This window comes from Salmo salar, chromosome ssa10 (assembly GCF_905237065.1).
Source record: "Salmo salar chromosome ssa10, Ssal_v3.1, whole genome shotgun sequence".
NCBI lineage: Eukaryota > Metazoa > Chordata > Actinopteri > Salmoniformes > Salmonidae > Salmo > Salmo salar.
Window position 1 is genome coordinate 56717323 of NC_059451.1, and position 27260 is coordinate 56744582.

Below are 27260 nucleotides of genomic sequence, written 5' to 3' on the forward strand. Positions count from 1 at the left end.
TTACTTTTTAAAAATCTTCTTCTGATTTGTCATCCAAAAGGTCCCAGCTACAACATGCATGGTAGTTTTGTTAGATAAAATCCTTCTTTATATCCCAAAAAGTTAGTTTAGTTGGCGCCATCGATTTGAGTAATCCACTCGTTCAACTTGCAGAGAAAGGAATCCAAAAAGCTGCCGCTAAACTTTGTTAAAACAAGTCAAAATACGTTTCTATTTAATCCTCAGGTAAAATGTAATTAAACTATAATATTTCATATGGAAAGAAGTATGTTCAAAAGGAAAACTATACACTGATTTCCAACTCTGACTCCCTGTATCAAAACGTATTATTCTTCCTTGTTTGGGAAGAAACAAGCCTGACACCTTGAACATAGACTACTGACATCCAGTGGAAACCATAGGAATTGCATACTGGAAGCTGGTTTTTCTTTGGATTTTCTCCTACCATATCTATTGTTTTATAGTTCCCGTACATTATTTTAACATTTATACAAACTTCAGAGTGCTTTTCTTTAATATGGTACCAAATATATGCATATCCTGGCTTCAGGGCCTGAGCAACAGGCAGTTTACTTTGGGCACATCAGTCAGGCGGAAATGGAGAAAAATAGACCCTATCCTGAGGAAGTTTTTAAATAACCTCAGTCTACTGTAGAGAGGGTTATAGACTGTCTTAGTCGTTATTAAATAACTGTATGGGAGTTGCAGTTTCCACTTCAAACCTGATGCTGTCCTCTTCTGGATCTATTTATAATGTACTTGTGAGTTCCTGAGCTCTCTGCCTATAAGTGAGGATGACGCAACATGCAGGGGTGGACAACGGTGTGTATCAAATGACACCCTGTTTCCTATATAGTGCACTACTTTTGACCAGAGCTCAATGTCGCTGGCCAGAAGAAGTGCCCCCTTGGGTATAGGGTGCGATTTACGACACATTCACAGACAGGACGGAAACCCCTGGGTTACAGTAACGTTTCATTGTGTACAGGTCGGGTTCTTTTATGGTCATGCGACTGTGGGTTGCCATCAGATCTTTTCTTCTTCTCTAGTATTTTGTGAAAGATTTCCTGTCCACTGCCTCTGAACTGACAAGATTACCGCAGAGAAAGAGGGAGGGGAAAAAAAGAGAGAGAGAGAGAGCGAAAGACAGAGCACGAAAGAGAGCGAAAGAGAGGGTAAGCGAGAGCGATTGAGAAAGAAAGCGATAGAGAGATGTAGGTGGATCTCCAGTGTGTACAGGGCCAGATGTAGCTTTTTTTGGGGACCTCCACCTCAAGGGTATAAATATTTTGAGGTGGGGGGCACCTAAAAATGTTTACCTGCAAAATGGGGGGCCCCTAAAATGTTTTACTCCTGAGGTAGGGGGCCCCTTAAATGTTTTACCCACCTCGCAGGTAAAAATGTTCAGTCGTCCCCTTCTTTATTTTTATTTAACTAGGCAAGTCAGTTAAGAACACATTCTTATTTACAAAGATGGCCTAGGAACAGTGGGTTAACTGCCTTGTTCAGGGGCAGAATGACAGATTTTTAGTTTGTCAGCTCGGGGAGTCAATCTAGCAACCTTTTGGTTACTGGCCCAATGCTCTAACCACTAGGCTACCCTGCTGCCCAGAATAAGGTTCACCTGTGTAATGATCATGACGTTTAATCAGCTTCTTCATATGCATAACCACTAGGCTACCTGTGTCACGACTTCCGCCGAAGTCGGCTCCCCTCCTTGTTCGGGCGTGGTTCGGCGGTCGATGTCACCGGCTTTCTAGCCATCGCCGCTCCATTTTTCATGTATCCATTTGTTTTGTCTTGTTCCCTGCACACCTGGTTTACATTCCCTAATCACACTGCATGTATTTATTCCTCTGTTTCCCCTCATGTGTTTGTGTAGGATTGTTTGTGTTACATGTATTTTGATATTGTGGATATTGTTACGCGCATTACTTTTTGTCAATGTTCCGTGTTTTGGGCACATTTTATGTTATTTTTGTGCTGTCATTTTGACCGGAATAAAAAGAGCACCTGTTCACTACACTCTGCTCTCCTGCACCTGACTTCGCCTCCGATACACACGCCTAACAACCTGTCGCCTCTTGATGGTTAGGATAGCAATAAAAAACTGTCTGAAAGGTTTTCTGCAATTCTACACATTGTTGCTGTTTTTAAAACAAATTTCCCGCAGTTCTACACATTTTGCCATGACTTATGCCATGTTAATATGATATCTGAGTGAGAGTGAATAGCAAAATCAAGGGCCCCTGGGTTTGGTTAGTAGTCGGCTATGATTACCTCAAGGTGTAGACAGCTGGCTAGGCTAACTACACTAACTAGGCTAATTTACCAATAACATTTTTTTTTGCTGACATGGGCTAATTGAACGGCTGCCAGTGACTGACATAACAAGGATAATTGAGTGACTGCCAGTGACTGACATAACAAGGATAATTGAGTGACTGCCAGTGACTGACATAACAAGGATAATTGAGTGACTGCCAGTGACTGACATAACAAGGATAATTGAGTGACTGCCAGTGACTGACATAACAAGGATAATTGACTGACTGCCAGTGACTGACATAACAAGGATAATTGAGTGACTGCCAGTGACTGACATAACAAGGATAATTGAGTGACTGCCAGTGACTGACATAACAAGGATAATTGAGTGACTGCCAGTGACTGACATAACAAGGAGAAAAACTGTTGATGCAACAACCACTTTTTGAAAACCACATTTTGTGTGTGTGCGCAGGCGCATGCACATGTGTGCGTGAGTGTTTTAATGTGCGTGTGTGTGTGTGTGTAATGAATAGCTTAATTAAGCATAAGAAACTGTATTCCTTCTCAGCAAGTGTAGGCCTGGTAACCAGTAGATTCGAGTTCTTTGTGGTTCTGTGTAATCTGAGGGAAATATGTGTCTCTAATATGGTCATACATTTGGCAGGAGGTTAGGAAGTGCAGCTCAGTTTCCACCTCCTTTTGTGGGCAGTGTGCACATAGCCTGTCTTCTCTTGAGAGTCAGGTCTGCCTACGGCGGCCTTTCTCAATAGCAAGGCTATGATCACTGAGTTTGTACATAGTCAAAGCTTTCCTTCAATTTGGATTAGTCACAGTGGTCAGGTATTCTGCCGCTGTGTACTTTCTGTTTAGGGCCAAATAGCATTCTAGTTTGCTCTGTTTTCATGTTAATTCTTTCCAATGTGTCAAGTAATAATCTTTTATTTTTCTCATGATTTGGTTGGGTCTAATTGTGTTTCTGTCATGTGGCTCTGTGGGGTCTGTTTGTGTTTGTGAACAGAGCCCCACAACCAGCTTGCTTAGGGGGCTCTTCTCCAGGTTCATCTCTCTGTAGGTGATGGCTTTGTTATGGAAGGTTTGGGAATCGCTTCCTTTTAGGTGGTTGTAGCATTTAACGGCTCTTTTCTGGATTTTGATTATTAGCGGCTATCGGCCTAATTCTGCTCTGCATGCATTATTTTGCTAGACCGAATCCCCGAGCTGACAAGGTAAAAATCTGTCGTTCTGCCCCTGAACAAGGCAGTTAACCCACTGTTCCTAGGCCGTCATTGTAAATAAGAATGTGTTCTTAACTGACTTGCCAAGTTAAATAAAGGTTAAAAAAAGTATAATAATTAGTGTTTTACGTTGTACACGGAGGATATTTTTGCAGAATTCTGCATGCAGTCTCAATTTGGTGTTTGTCCCATTTTTTGAATTATTGCTTGGTTAGCGGACCCCAGACCTCACAACCATAAAGGGCAATGGATTCTAAAACTGATTCTAGTATTTTTTAGCAAGATCCTAATTGGTATGCCAAATGTTATGTTTCTTTTGATGGCATAGAAGGCCCTTTTTGCCTTGTCTCTAAGATTGTTCACAGCTTTGTGGAAGTTACCTGTGATGCTGATGGTTAGGCCAAGGTATGTATAGTTTTTTATGTGCTGTAGGTCAACGGTGTATAGATGGAATTTGTATTTGTGGTCCTGGCGACTGGACCTTTTTTGGAACACCATTATTTTTGTCTTACTGAGATTTGCTTTCAGGGCCCAGGTCTGACAGAATCTGTGCAGAAGATATAGGTGCTGCTGTAGGCCCTCCTTGGTTGTGGACAGAAGAACCAGATCATCAGCAATGTCACGACTTCCGCCGAAGTCAGTTCCTCTCCTTGTTCGGACGGCGCTCGGCGGTCGACATCGCCGGTCTTCTAGCCATCGCCGATCCACTTTTCATTTTCCAATGGTTTTGTCTTTGTTTCCCACACACCTGGTTTTCATTTCCCAATTACTGGTCATGTATTTAACCCTCTGTTTCCCCCATGTCTTTGTGTGTGATTGTTTATTGTTCAGGTCGGTACGTTTCCGGCTGTTTTTTTCCGGGTGCTGTTTTCACCCGTGTTTTGTGACAACCGTTATTGTTCGCACATTGGTATGTTTACTGTGTGCTATTTCTCAAGTAAAGTGCGTTGTTCACTCATCTCTGCTCTCCTGCGCTTGACTGGAGAGGCGCAGGAGTGAACGTCTCGTACATCTGAGAAAGGGGACGAGGAGCACCCCAGTGTTCGCTCTGGACTACCGGACCTTGGCCTCTGGTGTGGGATGGAACGACAGGGCCCTGATCGACCACTATCGTTGCAGTTTGCGCGAGGACGTCTATTGGGAGTTGGCCTGCAGGGACACCACCCTCACTTTCGACCAGCTGGTGGACCTGTCCATTCGGTTGGATAACCTGCTGGCTACCCGCGGACGTCCAGATCGGAGTCTGTCGGTTCCATCCCCCAGCACCACCGCTCCGACGCCCATGGAGCTGAGAGGTGCTGCGCTTAGTGAGACCGGAGGAGGTTCCGTTTCATGCACCATCTGTGGCTGCAGAGGGCATGCTGCCGGTCGGTGCTGGGGAGGTTCCTTTGGGAGTTGAGGCAGCAGGCAGGGCACTCTCGCGTCACCCCAGGTGAGCCGGCACCATGCTCACCCAGAGCTCTCTGTTGCCCACATGTTTTTGAACATTACTTTTCCTGAGTTTTCCCCGCATTCCCAGCATAAGGCGCTCGTCGATTCAGGCGCAGCTGGGAAGTTCATTGACAGATCATTTGCCCATAAATTAGGTATCCCCATTGTTCCTGTGGATATGCCCTTCCCCAGTTCACGCCCTAGACAGTCGACCATTATGGTCCGGGCTGATTAGGGAGGTCACCGTGCCCCTGGGCATGGTGACACAGGAGGGTCATAAGGAGAGAATCAGTCTCTTCCTTATTGATTCTCCTGCGTTTCCCATGGTGCTAGGCCTACCCTGGTTAGTCTGTCATGATCCCACTGTTTCGTGGCAACGGAGGGCTCTCACGGGGTGGTCACGAGAGTGCTCGGGGAGGTGTTTAGGGGTTTCCGTTGGTGCTACTACGGTGGAAAGTCCAGACCAGGTCTCCACAGTGCGCATTCCCCCTAAATATGCCGATTTGGCTCTCGCCTTCTGTAAGAAGAAGGCGACTCAATTACCACCCCATCGACAGGGGGATTGTGCGATAAATCTCCTGGTAGACGCCGCACTTCCCAGGAGTCAAGTTTCCTTTTTGTGAAGAAGAAGGAGGGAGGTCTGCGCCCGTGTATTGACTATCGAGGTCTAAATCAAATCACGGTGAGGTACAGTTACCCGCTACCTCTCATCGCCATGGCGATTGAGTCAATGCACGGGGCACGCTTCTTCACGAAACTAAATCTCAGGAGCACGTACAACCTGGTGCGTATCCGGAAGGGAGACGAGTGGAAGACAGCGTTCAGTACCACCACAGGGCATTATGAGTACCTCGTCATGCCATACGGGTTGATGAATGCTCCATCAGTTTTCCAATCCTTTGTAAATGAGATTTTCAGGGACCTGCACAGGCAAGGTGGCGGCTCCCATTACCTCACTGCTGAAGGGGGGTCCTGTACGTTTGCAGTGGTCGGCTGAGGCGGACAGGGCTTTTGGTCACCTAAGGACTCTGTTTACCTCGGCTCCTGTGCTGGCCCATCCAGATCCTTCTTTGGCATTCATAGTGGAGGTGGACGTGTCTGAGGCTGGGATAGGAGCCGTGCTCTCTCAGCGCTCGGGCACGCCACCAAAGCTCCGCCCCTGTGCTTTCATCTCAAAGAAGCTCAGCCCGGCGGAGCGGAACTATGATGTGGGGGACCGGGAGTTATTGGCTGTGGTGAAAGCCTTAAAGGCGTGGAGACATTGGCTTGAGGGGGCTAAACACCCTTTTCTCATCTGGACTGACCACCGCAACCTGGAGTACATCCGGGCAGCGAGGAGTCTGAATCCTCGTCAGGCAAGGTGGGACATGTTTTTTACCCGTTTTGTGTTTACCCTGTCCTACAGACCAGGTTCTCAAAATTTGAAGGCAGACACACTGTCCCGGCTGTATGACACAGAGGAGCGGCTCATGGATCATACTCCCATATTCCCGGCCTCCTGCCTGGTAGCGCCGGTCGTGTGGGAGCTGGACGTGGACATTGAGCAGGCGTTACGTACAGAGCCCGCTCCCCTCCTGTGTCCAGCTGGGTGTATGTACGTTCCGTCTGCTGTCCGCGACCGGCTGATCTATTGGGCCCACACGTCACCCTCCTCTAGTCATTCTGGTATCGGTCGGACGGTGTGCTGTCTTAGTGGGAAGTACTGGTGGCCCACTTTGGCTAAGGACGTGAGGGTTTATGTTTCCTCCTGTTTATGTTTCCCAACCGATTACCATATTAACCCCTCGTTCCATGTGTCTCTCCTCAGGCCGGTGGTGGCTGGTCCATTCCAGAAGTCTGAGGTGCGGGAGGTTCCTCCGCCCCCTCTAGACATCGAGGGTGCCCCGGCATATTCAGTTCGATCTATACTGGACTCGAGGCGTTGGGCAAGGGGCCTTCAGTACCTTGTGGAGTGGGAAGGGTACGGTCCGGAGGAGAGATGCTGGGTTCCGGTGGAGGACGTGTTGGACCCTTCAATGCTGCGGGAGTTCCACAGTCTCCATCCAGATCGCCAAGCACCTCGCCCTCCGGGTCGTCCCCGAGGTCAAAGGGGGGTACTGTCATGACTTCCGCCGAAGTCGGTTCCTCTCCTTGTTCGGGCGGCGCTCGGCGGTTGACGGTCTTCTAGCCATCGCCGATCCACTTTTCATTTTCCATTGGTTTTGTCTTTGTTTCCCACACACCTGGTTTTCATTTCCCAATTACTAGTCATGTATTTAACCCTCTGTTTCCCCCATGTCTTTGTGTGTGATTGTTTATTGTTCAGATCGGTACGTTTCCGGCTGGTTTTTTCCGGGTGCTGTGTTCACCCGTGTTTTGTGGCAACCATTATTGTTCGCACATTGGTATGTTTACTGTGTGCTATTTCTCAAGTAAAGTGCGTTGTTCACTCATCTCTGCTCTCCTGCGCCTGACTTCATGCACCAGCTACACCCATCGCCTGACAAGCAAACAGTAGACATTTGTCTTCAGATTCTAGTAGGGTGAGGCCAGGTGCTGCAGACTGTTTTAGTGCCCTCGCTAATTTGTTGATATATATGTTGAAGAGGGTGGGGCTTAAGCTGCATCTCTGTCTCACCCCACGCCCCTGTGGAAAGAAATGTGTGTTTTTTGCTCATTTTAACCGTACACGTGTTGTTTGTGTACATGGATTTTATAATGTCGTATGTTTTTCCCCTAACACCACTTTCCATCAATTTGTATAGCAGACCCTCATGCCAAATTCAGTCAAAAGTTTTTGGGAAATCAACAAAGCATGAGAATACTTTACTTTTGTTTTGGTTTGTTTCTTTGTCAATTAGGGTGTGCAGGGTGAATACTTGGTCTGTCATACGGTAACATATGACATTTGCTCAGTACATTGTTTTCACTGAGGAAATGTACGAGGTTGCTGTTAATGATAATGCAGATGCATATCCCACGGTAGTTATTGGAGTCAAATTTGTCTCCACTTTGTGGATTGGGGTGATCAGTCCTTGGTTCCAAATATTGGGGAAGATGCCAGAGCTAAGAATGATGCTCTTCAGCATCTGATCCCGTTAGCGGGATCAAAATCCAGCGAAAAATCATATCGCCAATTAGCATTAAAAAAAAATCATAATTTTTAAAAAAAATAAATAATATATATATTTTTTTTTTATAGATACACCTCTCCTGAATCGACCCACGTCGTCCGATTTCAAAAAGGTTTTACAGGAAAAGCAAATCATTAGATTATATTAGATGAGTCCATCGTAAAAAGCAGCTTCATAGCCATTTTCCGACCAACCACTTGCATCACATATAATCAAAAAACAGCTAAATGCAGCACTAACCTTTTACAAACTTCATCAGATGGCACCCCTAGGACATCATGTTATACAATGCATGCATTCTTTTGTTCAATAAAGGTCATATTTATATATAAAAACAGCATTTTACATCTCTGTCTGACGTTGACTACATCATTTCCCCTCAAAAGCGTCCCGGTAAACAATGCTACATTTCAATAAATTACTATACTATAACGATTTTTTAAATGTATATTGTCAATCTAACATTTATAGATGAATATCTCTTGAGAACACCCGTCATACCAGATTTTAAATTAACTTTACTGGGTAATCACACTTTGCGATAAAAGGAGATGCGATACTCAGAAAATGAGCTAATATACAGAGCTCGGCGCCATCTTGGAAGCAATAGAATGTACCATCTCATCTTGTATAATATTGTCAATAATCGCCTACCTTTAGTTGTCTTCATCAGAAAGCATCCCAGGTCCACAACAGATGTATTTTCGGTCAAAAAGTCCATACTTCACGTTCCATTAACCTGATGTTGGTAGCGTGTCCTATGGCTCTCTCGAAGCGCAGCTCTGAAGTTCAGAATAAATGCAATGCTCGCGCATGTAGGTTTGTTCAAACATGTCAAACGTTGTATAAAATAAATCTTCAGGGCCTCTAACACCAAGAGAGCCAATAAGATTCGAGGGGGATGATGTCATGGCCTTTAAAACCGTATCCAAAGGTGGGGGCAGACATGGCCGCCGGCGTCATAATGGTGATGGCCCATCCCCTGTGACCAATTTCAAACTCGTGTCATTCACTGAGTTTTGACTCTATAAGGCTCAAACCACTGTGAAAGGACTGGCGACATCTAGTGGAAGCAATAGGAAGTGCTCAGTGAACCATTGCTCACGGTGTGATTAATAGGCAAAGTGATGAAGTCGAGTCCACAATTCAGAATTACACTTCCTGTTTCAATCGGTCTCGGGGTTTTGACTGCCATATGAGTTCTGTTATACTCACAGACACCATTCAAACAGTTTTAGAAACTTTAGAGTGTTTTCTATCCATATATAATAAGTATATGCATGCCCTATCTTCTGAGTTTGATTAGTAGGCCGTTGAAAATGGGAACGATTTTTTTTCAAAATGCGCTGTGGCGCCCCCTATCCTACGGTATCCTCAAGAGGTTAAAAAGTTTAAGTATAGCCAATTGGAATTGTGGTCTGTATATTTTATCTTTTCATTGAGGATAGCATCAACACCACAGGTCACTTAGGGTTGGAGGGTTTGTATTTTGTCCTGTAGTTCATTCAATGTAATTTGAGAATCCAGTGGGTTCTGGTAGTCTTTAATAGTTGATTCTAATATTTGTATTTGATCATGTATATATTTTTGCTCTTTGTTCTTTGCTATAGGGCCAAAAAGATCGGAGAAGTGGTTTATCCATACATCACCATTTTGGATAGATAACTCTTTATGTTGTTTGTTTAGTGTTTTCCAATTTTCCCAGAAGTGGTTAAAGTCTATGGATTCATCAATGACATTGAGCTGATTTCTCTGACTCTGGACCTCCTCTCTCGCTCTCTCTCTCTCTCTCTCTCTCTCTCTCTCTCTCTGGACCTCCTCTCTTGCTCTCTCTCTCTCTTTCTGGTCCTCCTCTCGCTCTCTCTCTCTCTCTGGACCTTCTCTCTCACTCTCTCTCTCTCTCTCTTTCTGGTCCTCTTCTCGCTCTCTCTCTGGACCTCCTCTATCGCTCTCTCTCTCTCTTTCTGGTCCTCCTCTCTCTCTCTCTCTCTCTCTGGACCTCCTCTCTCACTCTCTCTCTCTCTTTCTGGTCCTCCTCTCGCTCTCTCTCTGGACCTCCTCTCTCGCTCTCTCTCTCTCTCTCTCTCTTTCTGGTCCTCCTCTCACTCTCTCTCTCTCTGGACCTCCTCTCTCGCTCTCTCTCTCTTTCTGGTCCTCCTCTCGCTCTCTCGCTCTCTCTGGACCTCCTCTCTCGCTCTCTCTCTCTCTTTCTGGTCCTCCTCTCGTTCTCTCGCTCTCTGGCCCTCCTCTCTCTCTCTTTCTGGTCCTCCTCTCGCTCTCTCTCGCTCTTTGGCCCTCCTCTCTCTCTCTGGTCATCCTCTCGCTCTCTCTCTCTCTGGCCCTCCTCTCTCTCTCTCTCTCTGGTCCTCCTCTCGCTCTCTCTCTGGCCCTCCTCTCTCTCTTTTTTTCTGGTCCTCCTCTCGCTCTCTCTCGCTCTTTGGCCCTCCTCTCTCTCTCTGGTTATCCTCTTGCTCTCTCTCTCTGGCCCTCCTCTCTCTCTCTCTCTGGCCCTCCTCTCGCTCTCTGACTTCTCAAATGAGGAAGTTCACAGCCGTGTTTGTAGCAGCTTCCTTTTTACAGCTTTCACCCCACTTACAGGAAGAGAGAGAGAGAGAGAGAGAGAGAGAGAGAGAGAGAGAGAGAGAGAGAGAGAGAGAGAGAGAGAGCAAGAGAGGGAAATAGAGAGTGAGAAAAAAAGAGAGTGAACGGAGGAGAAGAGGACATACACACAACAAGAAACATGAAGAGTATGGTTACTAGCAACAGTTGTTGAATCCTGATAAGTCCTTGTCTAGTGTGAGAGTCGATGCAGAACTCTGTATGCAGAGTGTTTTCAGTAGAAGACTAGGATGTCTAAGTCGTTCCAGCCATGGCACCATGGTAATATCACCCGGTCCGAGGCTGAGGATCTGCTCTCCAAAGCAGCCAGGGATGGAAGCTTCCTCCTCCGGGACAGTGAGTCCATACAGGGTGCCTATGCCCTCTGTGTTCTGTAAGTAAAACATACCATAAGATATATATATATGGATAAAATGGACAGTTTAACAGTCTAAAATGATGTTGGAAAGATCAAATTGAGGAAGGAAGATGTTCCGAGAGTTCATCTCTTAGATCTCTTTGTATGCAAGTAACAGTTAAAAGTAGCTTTGAGTAGGGAGAGTAAACTATGCTAACTGATTACTAACTGCACTATGTTTTCTGTTGCAAAGAAAAACAGACAAGGAAAGAACTGACAGTTGAACATTAAGATCTAATTGAGGACAGAAGGTCATCTGTTGAGAGTTCATCCCTTATATCTCTTTGCATGCAAGTAACAGTTTAAAGTAGCCGTGAGTAGGGAGAGTAAACTATGCCATGCTGTATACTGACTAGTCTGTTTCAGGAAAGAATTGGCAGTTAAACATATACTGAGCTACAATGATGTTGGAATGTTCAAATTGAGGAAGGAAGGAAGTCGTGTCCCTTTCAGTAAGAAGAGCTGATCAAAACTTTAAATCAGACAAAACAAGGATCAACGCTAAACGCTGTTGTTATTGGGATTTCAATCTGGAGTGTAAAATACCTACACGACCGTTCAAAAGTTTGGGGTCACTGTCAGGCGGTGGTTAACTGGTGCAGTGAATCAGGCACAGGAGAGCAGAAATGAGTGTACAAGGTATTTAATTCCATGACAGCACCAGTATACAGACAATACTCAAAGTGCGGAGAAATACCGGCCACTCGAAAATAACGGGCGTAAATACATAACCCGGCAAACATAACCAGCCGACAAGTACCGCCATGAACAATCAATAAACACGCACACTAACATGTGGGAAACAGAGGGTTAAATAATGAACATGTAATTGGGGAATAGAAACCAGGTGTGTAGAAAACAAAGACAAAACAAATGGAAAATTAAAAAAGTGGATCGGCGATGGCTAAAAGACTGTTGACGTCGACCGCCGAACGCCGCCCGAACACGGAGAGGGACCGACTTCGGCGGAAGTTGTGACAGTCACTTAGAAATGTCCTTGTTTTTTTAATTTTATTTTTTTAAAGAAAAACACTTTTTCTTTGTCCATTAAAATAACATCAAATTGATTAGAAATAGAGTGTAGACATTGTTAATGTTGTAAATGACTATTGTAGCTGAAAACGGCTGATTTTTTTATGGAATATCTACATAGGCGTACAGAGGCCCATTATCAGTAACCATCACGATCACAACCATCACTCCTGTGTTCCAATGTGTTAGCTAATCCAAGTTTATCATTTTAAAAAGGCTAATTGATCATTTGAAAGCTATTTTGCAATTATGTTAGCACAGCTGAAAACTGTTGTCCTGATTAAAGAAGCAATAAAACTGGCCTTCTTTAGACTAGTTGAGTATCTGGAGCATCAGCATTTGTGGGTTCGATTACAGGCTCAAAATGGCCAGAAACAAAGACCTTTCTCCTGAAGCTCATCAGTCTATTCTGGTTCTGAGAGATTAAGGCTATTCCATGCGAGAAATTGCCAAAAACTGAAGATCTCTTACAACGCTGTGTACTACTCCCGTCGCAGAACAGCGCAAACTGGCTCTAACCAGAATAGAAAGAAGAGTGGGAGGCCAAGGTGCACAACTGAGCAAGAGGACAAGTACATTAGAGTGTCTAGTTTGAGAAGCAGACGCCTCACAAGCCCTCAACTGGCAGCTTCATTAAATAGTACCCACAAAACCCCAGTCTCAACGTCAACAGTGAAGAGCATTGTAGTCCCGTGTGGCTCAGTTGGTAGAGCATGGTGTTTGTAACGCCAGGGTTGTGGGTTCGATTCCCACGGGGGACCAGTACGGAGAAAAATTTTTTTATGAAATGTATGCATTCACTACTGTAAGTCGCTCTGGATAAGAGCGTCTGCTAAATGACTAAAATGTACAATGGAAATGTAAGAGGCGACTCCAGGATGCTGGCCTTCTAGGCAGAGTTCCAGTGTCTGTGTTGTTTTGCCCATCTTAATCTTTACTTTTTATTGGCCAGTCTGAGATATGGCTTTTTCTTTGCAACTCTGCCTAGAAGGTCAGCATCCCGGAATCGCCTCTTCACTGTTAACGTTGAGACTGGTGTTTTGTGGGTACTATTTAATTAAGCTGCCAGTTGAGGACTTCTGAGACTTTTGAACGGAAGTGTACAGTACTTCAGATACAGTTTCTCCTGCAGTATGGAACTGGACTTGGCCTCATGACAGCGGTTTGCATGTTTTTGTTTTACATTTATTAAACCTTTATATAACTAGGCAAGTCAATGAAGAACAAATTCTTATTTACAATGACGGCCTGTCAAGAGGCAAAAGGCCTCCTGCTGGGACAGAGGATGATTTTTTTTTTTTTATGTAGGACAAACACACATTAAGACAAGAGAAACACCACAACACTACATAAAGAGAGACCTAAGACAACACTACATAAAGAGACACAACACAACACTACATAAAGAGAGACAACACTACATAAAGAGAGACACCACAACACTACATAAAGAGAGACACCACAACACTACATAAAGAGAGACACCACAACACTACATAAAGAGAGACACCACAACACTACATAAAGAGAGACAACACAACACTACATAAAGAGACACCACAACACTACATAAAGAGAGACACCACAACACTACATAAAGAGAGACACCACAACACTACATAAAGAGAGACACCACAACACTACATAAAGAGAGACAACACAACACTACATAAAGAGAGACACCTCAACACTACATAAAGAGATGCCACAACACTACATAAAGAGAAACCACAACACAACATGGTAGCAACACAACATGCCAACACAGCATGGTAGAAACACAACATGCCAACACAGCATGGTAGAAACACAACATGACAACACAGCATGGTAGCAACACATGACAACAACATGGTAGAAACACAACATGCCAACACAGCATGGTAGCAACACAACATGCCAACACAGCACGGTAGCAACACATCATGACAACACAGCACGGTAGCAACACAACATGACAACACAGCACGGTAGCAACACAACATGCCAACACAGCACGGTAGCAACACATGACAACACAGCACGGTAGCAACACAACATGACAACACAGCACGGTAGCAACACAACATGCCAACACAGCATGGTAGCAACACAACATGACAACACAGCATGGTAGCAACACAACATGACAACACAGCACGGTAGCAACACAACATGACAACACAGCATGGTAGCAACACAACATGACAACACAGCATGGTAGCAACACAACATGTCAACACAGCATGGTAGCAACACAACACAACATGCCAACACAGCATGGTAGCAACACAACATGACAACACAGCATGGTAGCAACACAACACAACATGCCAACACAGCATGGTAGCAACACAACATGACAACACAGCATGGTTGCAACACAACATGACAACTCAGCATGGTAGCAACACAACATGCCAACACAACATGGTAGCAACACAACATGCCAACACAGCATGGTAGCAACACAACATGCCAACACAGCATGGTAGCAACACATGACAACAACATGGTAGCAGCACAAACATGGTACAAACATTGTTAGTCACAGACAAAGCAAAAACAATGTGATGTAGACTTTCTGTTTCTTTATATCATGACATAAATCATGCCAACAAGTACATCTGGTGGAATTGAAAATGTTTTCCTCAAGACTTTGATCAATCAGAGAAACTGGCTAGAATACTGTTGTTGTTTCGTGCAGTTTTAGATGTGACTAACTATATAGCAGGAATTCTATGTAATGAAGACCTATTTTAAAATAGACATGCTTCCTGCAGCGCCCAATGTATCTGCACACACTGTCATGCTGCAAAGCTGGGTAGACTCCACTGTACAACTCACACCACACATCTTTGTGTCACTGTGGGCTCTCATTTGAATAATTGGTAAACAAATACATAAATGGTCATGTACTATTTTTCCATTGGACACAAAGACCAACAGAAGTGTGTAGGAGTGCATGCTATCTGTTATTACTGCACCTGTCACACTCTTCTGTGAAATGTCAGAAAGACATTTCTTAAAACATTCAAGACTCCATATCTGCTGTAATCCTTATGATACCATCCCATCTCTTCTGTTTCCAGGTACCAGAACTGTGTGTATACCTACAGGATCCTACCCAATGAGGAGAGGAAGCTCTCAGTCCAGGTGAGACAGATCTTTTGAGGGGAGGAAGCTCTTAGTCCAGGTGAGACAGACCTTTTGAGGGGAGGAAGCTCTTAGTCCAGGTGAGACAGATCTTTTGAGGGGAGGAAGCTCTCGGTCCAGATGAGACAGACCTTTTGAGGGGAGGAAGCTCTTAGTCCAGGTGAGATAGATCTTTTGAGGGGAGGAAGCTCTTAGTCCAGGTGAGACAGACCTTTTGAGGGGAGGAAGCTCTTAGTCCAGGTGAGACAGACCTTTTGAGGAGAGGAAGCTCTCGGTCCAGGTGAGACAGACCTTTTGAGGAGAGGAAGCTCTCGGTCCAGGTGAGACAGACCTTTTGAGGAGAGGAAGCTCTCGGTCCAGGTGAGACAGACCTTTTGATGAGAGGAAGCTCTCGGTCCAGGTGAGACAGACCTTTTGATGAGAGGAAGCTCTCGGTCCAGGTGAGACAGACCTTTTGAGGGGAGGAATCTCTCGGTTCATGTGAGATCTGCACTCCATTTTGAGTGTTGAGCCCCCTACAAAGCATTTAACGTTACTATGTTGATCCACACAACACAACTTCTGAGCGTTATACCACCAACTTGTATAGCTGATATAGTCTATTCCCAGGTGTTGGGTGTTAAGGGCTATTTTAAGAGCCACTTCTCAATTCCTCAATAATCAGACAACTTCTGCTCTGGTTTTCAATGCCTTCAGAAATGAAGAAAGGCCATGTGTGGTGGTAGAGTTCTGGAATGTACCAGTGTATTGTGAATATTGTGCAACCTATTATGGTTATACAGTACATTGAACCAAGCCTACTTGTGAGGGGGAAGAAAAAAAATGTGCTAAAGTGTGAGTGCTCCATAGAACCTGACACTCAATATAAAACTGCCTTGCTTCCTGTGGCTGTGAATATGCACCCCTGCTAATGTCTTCTATTTAATAATGAAGAGTGAATACAGTACACCGGATGTCTCTTCATCTGTAGGCCCACTCTCTCTGCTCTCTGTGTTAGGCTGAGGTTGAGAAGGAAACACTTGTGGTTAATATGCCTGTATTAGTGTGGCAGTTAGAATATTCCGAACCTAGAGACCACCCTACAGTGGTGATGAATTAGATAGATTTTCATTGATTTATTGTAGCTGAAAAGCATCTTGAGTTTAAGCCTGCGTTATACACAGACATGAAGGGTACTACGGTTTCTACAGGCCACTCTGCTAATGTTGAAGGTTACTACGGTTTCTACAGTCCACTCTGCTAATGTTGAAGGGTACTACGGTTTCTACAGTCCACTCTGCTAATGTTGAAGGGTACTACGGTTCCTACAGGCCACTCTGCTAATGTTGAAGGGTACTACGGTTCCTACAGGCCACTCTGCTAATGTTGAAGGGTACTACGGTTTCTACAGGCCACTCTGCTAATGTTGAAGGGTACTACGGTTTCTACAGTCCACTCTGCTAATGTTGAAGGGTACTACGGTTCCTACAGGCCACTCTGCTAATGTTGAAGGGTACTACGGTTTCTACAGTCCACTCTGCTAATGTTGAAGGGTACTACGGTTCCTACAGGCCACTCTGCTAATGTTGAAGGGTACTACGGTTTCTACAGTCCACTCTGCTAATGTTGAAGGGTACTACGGTTTCTACAGTCCACTCTGCTAATGTTGAAGGTTACTTCGGTTTCTACAGGCCACTCTGCTAATTTTGAAGGGTACTACGGTTTCTACAGTCCACTCTGCTAATGTTGAAGGTTACTACGGTTTCTACAGGCCACTCTGCTAATGTTGAAGGGTACTATGGTTTCTACAGGCCACTCTGCTAATGTTGAAGGGTACTACGGTTTCTACAGTCCACTCTGCTAATGTTGAAGGGTACTACGATTTCTACAGTCCACTCTGCTAATGTTGAAGGGTACTACGGTTTCTACATGCCACTCTGCTAATGTTGATGGGTACTACGGTTCCTACAGGCCACTCTGCTAATGTTGAAGGGTACTACGGCTTCTACAGTCCACTCTGCTAATGTTGAAGGGTACTACGGTTTCTACAGGCCACTCTGCTAATGTTGAAGGGTACTACGGTTTCTACAGTCCACTCTGCTAATGTTGAAGGGTACTACGGTTTCTACAGTCCACTCTGCTAATGTTGAAGGGTACTACGGTTTCTACAGTCCACTCTGCTAATGTTGAAGGTTACTACGGTTTCTACAGTCCACTCTGCTAATGTTGAAGGTTACTACGGTTTCTACAGGCCACTCTGCTAATGTTGAAGGGTACTACGGTTTCTACAGTCCACTCTGCTAATGTTGAAGGTTACTACGGTTTCTACAGGCCACTCTGCTAATGTTGAAGGGTACTACGGTTTCTATAGGCCACTCTGCTAATGTTGAAGGGTACTACGGTTCCTACAGGCCACTCTGCTAATGTTGAAGGTTCCTACGGTTCCTACAGGCCACTCTGCTAATGTTGAAGGGTACTACGGTTTCTACAGTCCACTCTGCCAATGCTGATCAAAACCGTCTTCCTCTTTCAGTAGCAGAAGGTTATAAATTATCCTGGGGCGTGGGCTTATGAAAAGCCACAAAGTGAATCTTGTGCGCAACAGAAAATAGCAGACCCTTCACACAAAAATATAGATTTTCACTGCATTTAATGAATCAATGCATCCACAGTGGCTGTGAAATGGGCTAAAGAAACCAGGTGACTTGATAGTTAATACGCTAAAGAAACCAGGTGACTAGATAGTTAATACGCTAAAGAAACTAGGTGACTAGGTAGTTAATAAGATAAAGACACCAGGTAACTAGGTAGTTAATATGCCAAAGAAACCAGGTGACTAGGTAGTTAATAAGATAAAGACACCAGGTGACTAGGTAGTTAATACTCTAAAGAAACCAGGTGACTAGGTAGTTAATACGCTAAAGAAACCAGGTGACTAGGTAGTTAATACTCTAAAGAAACCAGGTCACTAGGTAGTAATACTCTAAATAAACCAGGTGACCAGGTAGTTAATACGCTAAAGAAACCAGGTGACTAGATAGTTAATACGCTAAAGAAACCAGGTGACTAGGTAGTTAATAAGATAAAGAAACTAGGTGACTAGCTAGTTAATAAGATAAAGAAACCAGGTGACTAGGTAGTTAATACTCTAAAGAAACCAGGTGACTAGGTAGTTAATACTCTAAAGAAACCAGGTGACTAGGTAGTTAATAAGATAAAGAAACCAGGTGACTAGGTAGTTAATCCGCTAAAGAAACCAGGTGACTAGGTAGTTAATAAGATAAAGAAACTAGGTGACTAGCTAGTTAATAAGATAAAGAAACTAGGTGACTAGCTAGTTAATAAGATAAAGAAACCAGGTGACTAGGTAGTTAATACTCTAAAGAAACCAGGTGACTAGGTAGTTAATACTCTAAAGAAACCAGGTGACTAGGTAGTTAATAAGATAAAGAAACCAGGTGACTAGGTAGTTAATCCGCTAAAGAAACCAGGTGACTAGGTAGTTAATGAGATAAAGAAACCAGGTGACTTGGTAGTTAATATGCTAAAGAAACCAGGTGACTAGGTAGTTAATAAGATAAAGACACCAGGTGTCTAGGTAGTTAATACTCTAAAGAAACCAGGTGACTAGGTAGTTAATCCGCTAAAGAAACCAGGTGACTAGGTAGTTAATAAGATAAAGAAACCAGGTGACTAGGTAGTTAATGAGATAAAGAAACCAGGTGACTTGGTAGTTAATATGCTAAAGAAACCAGGTGACTAGGTAGTAATACTCTAAATAAACCAGGTGACTAGGTAGTTAATATGCTAAAGAAACCAGGTGACTAGGTAGTTAATACGCTAAAGAAACCAGGTGACTGGGTAGTTAATAAGATAAAGACACCAGGTGACTAGGTAGTTAATATGCTAAAGAAACCAGGTAGTTCATAGGATAAAGACACATTTACATTTTAGTCATTTAGCAGACGCTCTTATCCAGAGCGACTTACATTAATGAGTGCATACATTTTCTTTTTTCATACTGGCCCCCCCGTGGGAATCGAACCCACAACCCTGGCGTTGCAAACACCATGCTCTACCAACTGTGCCACACGGGACACCAGGTGGCTCGGTAGTTAATAAGATAAAGAAACCAGGTGACTAGGTAGTTAATACGCTAAAGAAACCAGGTGACTAGGTAGTTAATATGATAAAGAAACCAGGTGACTTGGTAGTTAATATGCTAAAGAAACCAGGTGACTAGGTAGTTAATATGCTAAAGAAACCAGGTGACTAGGTAGTTAATATGCTAAAGAAACCAGGTGACTAGGTAGTTAATACGCTAAAGAAACCAGGTGACTAGGTAGTTAATACGCTAAAGAAACCAGGTGACTAGGTAGTTAATATGCTAAAGAAACCAGGTGACTAGGTAGTTAATCTGCTAAATAAACCAGGTGACTAGGTAGTTAATAAGATAAAGAAACCAGGTGACTAGGTAGTTAATACGCTAAAGAAACCAGGTGACTGGGTAGTTAATAAGATAAAGACACCAGGTGACTGGGTAGTTAATCTGCTAAATAAACCAGGTGACTAGGTAGTTAATAAGATAAAGAAACCAGGTGACTAGATAGTTAATACGCTAAAGAAACCAGGTGACTGGGTAGTTAATAAGATAAAGACACCAGGTGACTGGGTAGTTAATCTGCTAAATAAAGCAGGTGACTAGGTAGTTAATAAGATAAAGAAACCAGGTGACTAGATAGTTAATAAGATAAAGACACCAGGTGACTAGGTAGTTTGTACGCTAAAGAAACAAGGTGACTAGGTTGTTTGTATGCTAAAGAAACCAGGTGACTAGGTTGTTTGTACGCTAAAGCTCTTGGAATGTAGCCTAACAGTGGAAAGAGTTTTCAAGCTGTATGATTGGTCTAGAAGGAAACCCTGTCATTCATACAACATCAAGTCTCTCTGGAAACATAAAACCCTAGAAGACTCTCACGTTGCCACACTGAGAAGATCTATACCGGCACCAGAGAGCAAGCACCAAGTAGAGAGGACCATGGCTTGATGGTACTACATACATTAAAACCCACCTGAGTGCCTGGACCTTTCAATTCTTCAAACCATTTCACACTTGTGTTGGATTATATTTTTCCAGTTTTTTCGAATCTGTACTACTACTGTTGTCGACTCCAAAGGATACTAGGCTGTGACTACTGTTGTGTTCTGTAGTTCACTAACCAGTGATTGTTGATGTTTTGCATTAGACCCAGAGAAGTGTACTAACCTGTGAAGCAATGTGAACATAGGCACAGACACATGCATATAAACACACACAATAACATATGCCCTATATACACGCGTACACATGGATTTTGTATTGTAGATATGTGGTAATGGTGGAGTAGGGGCCTGAGGGCACACAGTGTGTTTGAGATATCTGTGAATGCATTGTAATGTTTTTAAAATGGTATAAACTGCCTTAATTTTCCTGGACACCAGGAAGAGTAGCTGCTGCATTGGCTAATGGGAATCCATAATAAATACATCTAACGAGTACTTTTGAGTGTCAGGGAAAATGTATGGAGTAAAAAGTACATAATTTTATTTAGGAATGTAGTGAAGTAAAAGTAAAAGCTGTCAAAAATATAAATAGTAAAGTACAGATACCCCTAAAAAAAACTACGTTTTAGCCGTCTGGCTAAAACCGGCACTTTTACTGAAACGTTGATTAATGTGCACTGTCCCTGTAAAAATAAAATGAACTCAAACTACTTAAGTGGTACTTTCAAGTATTTTTTTATTTAAGTACTTTACACCACTGCTTTTGTGCCTGTCTCCAGGCCTCTGAGGGTGTGCCTATCCAGTTATTTTCTGTGCTGTCTGACCTGGTGGAGACGTACTACAGTCCCAACATGGGTCTGGCCACACACCTGCAGTTCCCTGTTCAGAAGGAGGAGGAGCCAGAGGAAGAAGCAGGTGGGTTAATAGCCTAGGTTTGCATCTCAAATTGTACCCTTTTTTTCCCCTATATAGTGTACTACTTTAGACCAGAGCCCATATGGGTTCCCATAAGGCTCTGGTCAATAGTAGTACACTACGTAAGAAGTATGATGCCATTCAGGATTCAGACATTCTCTCTTGTCTGTTTCTGCTACAGTTGAGCTAAGCCAAGGCAGTCTGGATATTCAAGCTTAACTCAAGGGGCCCGTCTCACACATCCATAAAGCTCCAAAGTATTTTCGCTGTCACAGGACATAACGTCTAACAGTTTGTCTGTCGTTGGATCAACAGAGCCAGTGAAATACCCTCCTCAGCTGCCCCCCAGGAACTTCTCAGGAGGACCGTCAGCCAATGGCAGTATAGAAACCCATGGAGGGGATTCCCGAGGCCCAGAGCTGGGTTGTAGTTCCCTGGTAGACACATACCTACAAAGACTACAACACATCGATATGTCTAAGTATGTACTGAAGGCTCACATTCAACTTATCTATGTTCTGATACTACTCAAGTGTCTTCAGTATTGTGGGACAAATACTAACTTCCTCTCAGATCAAGTTTTCACTTCAGCATGCATTAATGTCAGTAGGAGACAAAATGAAAATTTGACTGTAAGAGGAAGTTAACATTTGCCCTTGTGTTACTAAAGACATGTTGTATTGTGTTACCCAGCTGGCCATGTTTAAGTTACATACCAACTAACAAATTACACTGACTGATGATGCATCTGTAAATTCGAGGACCACTTTGGAAACAAGCGTTTTTTTTTAATGAATACTTTCAAGTGATATCCTCTGGGTCCACATTATACAGTTTGTTGTATATGTGTATGTTACCCAAAAATAAATTCAATTCAATTCAATCATATCTTCCAGCCTGCCAGAAGAACACCAGAAATCCATTGAGGAATACTTCCACACCTCGGTCTCTCTCGATGCTGAGCAAGTCCAGAATGGGAATCCTACCCTCCCCCATCTAAAGAAGCTCACCATGGGAATCTGCAAACAACTGAACAGGTACAGTACTGGCGGGACAGTAGCTGCTTCTGTAACATGTACATCACTTGGCTTTCACTATGAACAGTGTTTAATTGTCCCTTGTGAAATGAAAGAACATTTCTGTGCTCCTGTAGTGCGTCAGTGAGATCTCAGTCGGTTTCGGGGTCCATTTAATTCGTTCAGCCAATTAGGGAAGTAAACTGAATTGAAATTGACCCCTAAACCCTGGTAAAACAGCATTTAAACAATTGCTATGCTCCTGTGTTGTACCAGCGAGATTTCCCGTTCCCTGCCCACTCTGGAGGCCTTTCAGAGGATCCTGGACCAGCAGCTGTCCCCAGGGATCGGACGCCTGAGGACTCAGGTAGGTGGACATTATCAATATGCACCTTTTTATCAGACATTATTTGAACATCAACGTTCAGTAAAGAGACGGTTTTGAACTGCATTAGAGATGGAATCAGTTTTAACGTTAACATTCAATTAGGAAATGGGTCGGTATGAGCTGTATTGTAGAGGATCTGGGTCTTTCTGTTAAATGAGGCATAAAGGGCTCCTGATTACAGATACATTGATACTGCATGATTGCAGGTTGCTATTATGTTAAAGCTGAATGTTTCTAAAGGTTCTCTGATGTTTTAATTGAACATTGTAGTGTACTGTAGTCTACCTCTCATCTATTCTACTGTACTGTAGTCTACCTCTCATCTATTCTACTGTAGTGTAGTCTACCTCTCATCTATTCTACTGTACTGTAGTCTACCTCTCATCTATTCTACTGTACTGTAGCCTACCTCTCATCTATTCTACTGTACTGTAGTCTACCTCTCATATAACCTACTGTACTGTAGTCTACCTCTCATCTATTCTACTGTACTGTAGTCTATCTCTCATCTATCGTACTGTACTGTAGTCTACCTCTCATCTATCCTACTGTACTGTAGTCTACCTCTCATCTATTCTACTGTAGTGTAGTCTACATCTCATCTATTCTACTGTACTGTAGTCTACCTCTCATCTATCCTACTGTAGTGTAGTCTACCTCTCATCTATTCTACTGTAGTGTAGTCTACCTCTGCCCTTTTCTACTGTACTGTAGTCTACCTCTCATCTATCCTACTGTAGTGTAGTCTACCTCTCATCTATTCGACTGTACTGTAGTCTACCTCTCATCTATCCTACTGTACTGTAGTCTACCTCTCATCTATCCTACTGTACTGTAGTCTACCTCTCATCTATCCTACTGAACTGTAGTCTACCTCTCATCTATTCTACTGTACTGTAGTCTACCTCTCATCTATTCTACTGTAGTGTAGTCTACATCTCATCTATTCTACTGTACTGTAGTCTACCGATCATCTAATCTACTGTACTGTAGTCTACCTCTCATCTATCCTACTGTAGTGTAGTCTACATCTCATCTATTCTACTTTAGTGTAGTCTACCTCTCATCTATCCTACTGTACTGTCGTCTACCTCTGCCCTTTTCTACTGTACTGTAGCCTACCTCTCATCTATCCTACTGTACTGTAGTCTACCTCTCATCTAATCTACTGTAGTGTAGACTACCTATTGCGCTTTTCTACTGTACTATAGCCTACCTCTCATCTATCCTACTGTACTGGAGTCTACCTCTCATCTATTCTACTGTAGTGTAGACTACCTCTCATCTAGCCTACTGTAATGTAGTCTACCTCTCATCTATACTACTGTAGTGTAGTCTACCTCTCATCTATCCTACTGTAGTGTAGTCTACCTCTCATCTATCCTACAGTAGTGTAGTCTACCTCTGCTCTGTCCTACTGTAGTGTAGACTACCTCTCATCTATCCTACTGTAGTGTAGTCTACCTCTCATCTATTCTACTGTAGTTTAGTCTACCTCTCATCTATTCTACTGTAGTGTAGTCTACCTCTCATCCATCCTACTGTAGTGTAGTCTACCTCTCATCTATCCTACTGTAGTGTAGTCTACCTCTCATCTATTCTACTGTAGTGTAGACTACCTCTCATCTAACCTACTGTACTGTAGTCTACCTCTGCCCTTTTTACTGTACTGTAGCCTACCTCTCATCTATCCTACTGTACTGTAGTCTACCTCTCATCTATTCTACTGTAGTGTAGACTACCTCTCATCTATTCTACTGTAGTGTAGTCTACCTCTGCCCTTGTCTACTGTACTGTAGTCTACCTCTCATCTATTCTACTGTACTGTAGTCTACCTCTCATCTATTCTACTGTAGTGTAGTCTACCTCTCATCTATTCTACTGTAGTGTAGTCTACCTCTCATCTATTCTACTGTAGTGTAGTCTACCTCTCATCTATTCTACTGTACTGTAGTCTACCTCTCATCTATTCTACTGTAGTGTAGTCTACCTCTCATCTATTCTACTGTAGTGTAGTCTACCTCTCATCTATTCTACTGTAGTGTAGTCTACCTCTCATCTATTCTACTGTACTGTAGTCTACCTCTCATCTATCCTACTGTACTGTAGTCTACCTCTCATCTATCCTACTGTAGTGTAGTCTACCTCTCATCTATCCTACTGAACTGTAGTCTACCTCTCATCTATTCTACTGTACTGTAGTCTTCCTCTCATCTATTCTACTGTAGTGTAGTCTACATCTCATCTATTCTACTGTACTGTAGTCTACCGATCATCTATTCTACTGTACTGTAGTCTACCTCTCATCTATCCTACTGTAGTGTAGTCTACATCTCATCTATTCTACTTTTGTGTAGTCTACCTCTCATCTATCCTACTGTACTGTCGTCTACCTCTGCCCTTTTCTACTGTACTGTAGCCTACCTCTCATCTATCCTACTGTACTGTAGTCTACCTCTCATCTAATCTACTGTAGTGTAGACTACCTATTGCACTTTTCTACTGTACTATAGCCTACCTCTCATCTATCCTACTGTACTGGAGTCTACCTCTCATCTATTCTACTGTAGTGTAGACTACCTCTCATCTAGCCTACTGTAATGTAGTCTACCTCTCATCTATACTACTGTAGTGTAGTCTACCTCTCATCTATCCTACTGTAGTGTAGTCTACCTCTCATCTATCCTACAGTAGTGTAGTCTACCTCTGCTCTGTCCTACTGTAGTGTAGTCTACCTCTCATCTATCCTACTTTACTGTAGTCTACCTCTCATCTATTCTACTGTAGTGTAGTCTACATCTCATCTATTCTACTGTAGTGTAGTCTACCTCTCATCTATTCTACTGTACTGTAGTCTACCGATCATCTATTCTACTGTACTGTAGTCTACCTCTCATCTATTCTACTGTAGTGCAGTCTACCTCTCATCAATCCTACTGTACTGTAGTCTACGTCTGCCCTTATCTACTGTACTGTAGCCTACCTCTCATCTATCCTACTGTACTGTAGTCTACCTCTCATCTATTCTACTGTAGTGTAGTCTACCTCTCATCAATCCTACTGTACTGTAGTCTACCTCTGCCCTTTTCTACTGTACTGTAGCCTACCTCTCATCTATTCTACTGTACTGTAGTCTACCTCTCATCTATTCTACTGTAGTGTAGACTACCTCTCATCTATCCTACTGTACTGTAGTCTACCTCTCATCTATCCTACTGTAGTGTAGTCTAACTCTCATCTATGCTACTGTAGTGTAGTCTACCTTTGCTCTGTTCTACTGTAGTGTAGTCTACCTCTCATCTATCCTACTGTAGTGTAGTCTACCTCTCATCTATTCTACTGTACCGTAGTCTACCTCTCATCTATTCTACTGTAGTGTAGTCTACCTCTCATCTATTCTACTGTACTGTAGTCTACCTCTCATTTATTCTACTGTACTGTAGTCTACCTCTCATCTATTCTACTATAGTGTAGTCTACCTCTCATCTATTCTACTGTAGTGTAGTCTACCTCTCATCTATGCTACTGTAGTGTAGCCTACCTCTCGACTATCCTACTGTAGTGTAGTCTACCTCTCATCTATTCTACTGTGGTGTAGTCTACCTCTCATCTATTCTACTGTACTGTAGTCTACCTCTCATCTATTCTACTGTAGTGTAGACTACCTCTCATCTATCCTACTGTAGTGTAGTCTACCTCTCATATATTCTACTGTACTGTAGTCTACCTCTCATCTATCCTACTGTAGTGTAGTCTACCTCTCATATATCCTACTGTACTGTAGCCTACCTCTCATCTATCCTACTGTACTGTAGTCTACCTCTCATCTATTCTACTGTAGTGTACTCTAACTCTCATCTATTCTACTGTACTGTAGTCTACCTCTCATCTATTCTACTGTAGTGTAGTCTACCTCTCATATATCCTACTGTACTGTAGCCTACCTTTCATCTATCCTACTGTACTGTAGTCTACCTCTCATCTATTCTACTGTAGTGTAGTCTACATCTCATCTATTCTACTGTAGTGTAGTCTACCTCTCATCTATTCTACTGTACTGTAGTCTACCGATCATCTAATCTACTGTACTGTAGGCTACCTCTCATCTATTCTACTGTAGTGCAGTCTACCTCTCATCAATCCTACTGTACTGTAGTCTACGTCTGCCCTTATCTACTGTACTGTAGCCTACCTCTCATCTATCCTACTGTACTGTAGTCTACCTCTCATCTATTCTACTGTAGTGTAGTCTACCTCTCATCAATCCTACTGTACTGTAGTCTACCTCTGCCCTTTTCTACTGTACTGTAGCCTACCTCTCATCTATTCTACTGTACTGTAGTCTACCTCTCATCTATTCTACTGTAGTGTAGACTACCTCTCATCTATCCTACTGTACTGTAGTCTACCTCTCATCTATCCTACTGTACTGTAGTCTAACTCTCATCTATCCTACTGTAGTGTAGTCTACCTCTGCTCTGTTCTACTGTAGTGTAGTCTACCTCTCATCTATCCTACTGTAGTGTAGTCTACCTCTCATCTATTCTACTGTACCGTAGTCTACCTCTCATCTATTCTACTGTAGTGTAGTCTACCTCTCATCTATTCTACTGTACTGTAGTCTACCTCTCATTTATTCTACTGTACTGTAGTCTACCTCTCATCTATTCTACTATAGTGTAGTCT

General features: G+C 43.2%; 1 protein-coding gene and 1 non-coding gene across 3 annotated transcripts in view; both read left to right on the forward strand.

The window, feature by feature from the left end:
• The first annotated feature begins 10692 nt into the window (after positions 1-10692).
• LOC106560606 (phosphatidylinositol 3,4,5-trisphosphate 5-phosphatase 1) overlaps positions 10693-27260 on the forward strand; it is an 85328-nt gene continuing 68760 nt past the window's right edge. The window contains exons 1-6 of one of the 2 annotated variants that reach the window (XM_045687982.1): positions 10693-11042; positions 15170-15233; positions 21035-21170; positions 21486-21651; positions 22067-22207; positions 22463-22553. In XM_045687982.1, the coding sequence (XP_045543938.1) occupies positions 10900-11042; positions 15170-15233; positions 21035-21170; positions 21486-21651; positions 22067-22207; positions 22463-22553 (741 nt within the window). In that variant the 5' untranslated portion in view covers positions 10693-10899. The remainder of the gene's footprint in view (positions 11043-15169; positions 15234-21034; positions 21171-21485; positions 21652-22066; positions 22208-22462; positions 22554-27260) is intronic. The other variant, XM_045687981.1, reaches the window with a different exon arrangement.
• trnat-ugu (transfer RNA threonine (anticodon UGU)) lies at positions 12786-12859 on the forward strand. Its single transcript has one exon. It is a non-coding gene; the product is annotated as a tRNA-Thr (tRNA).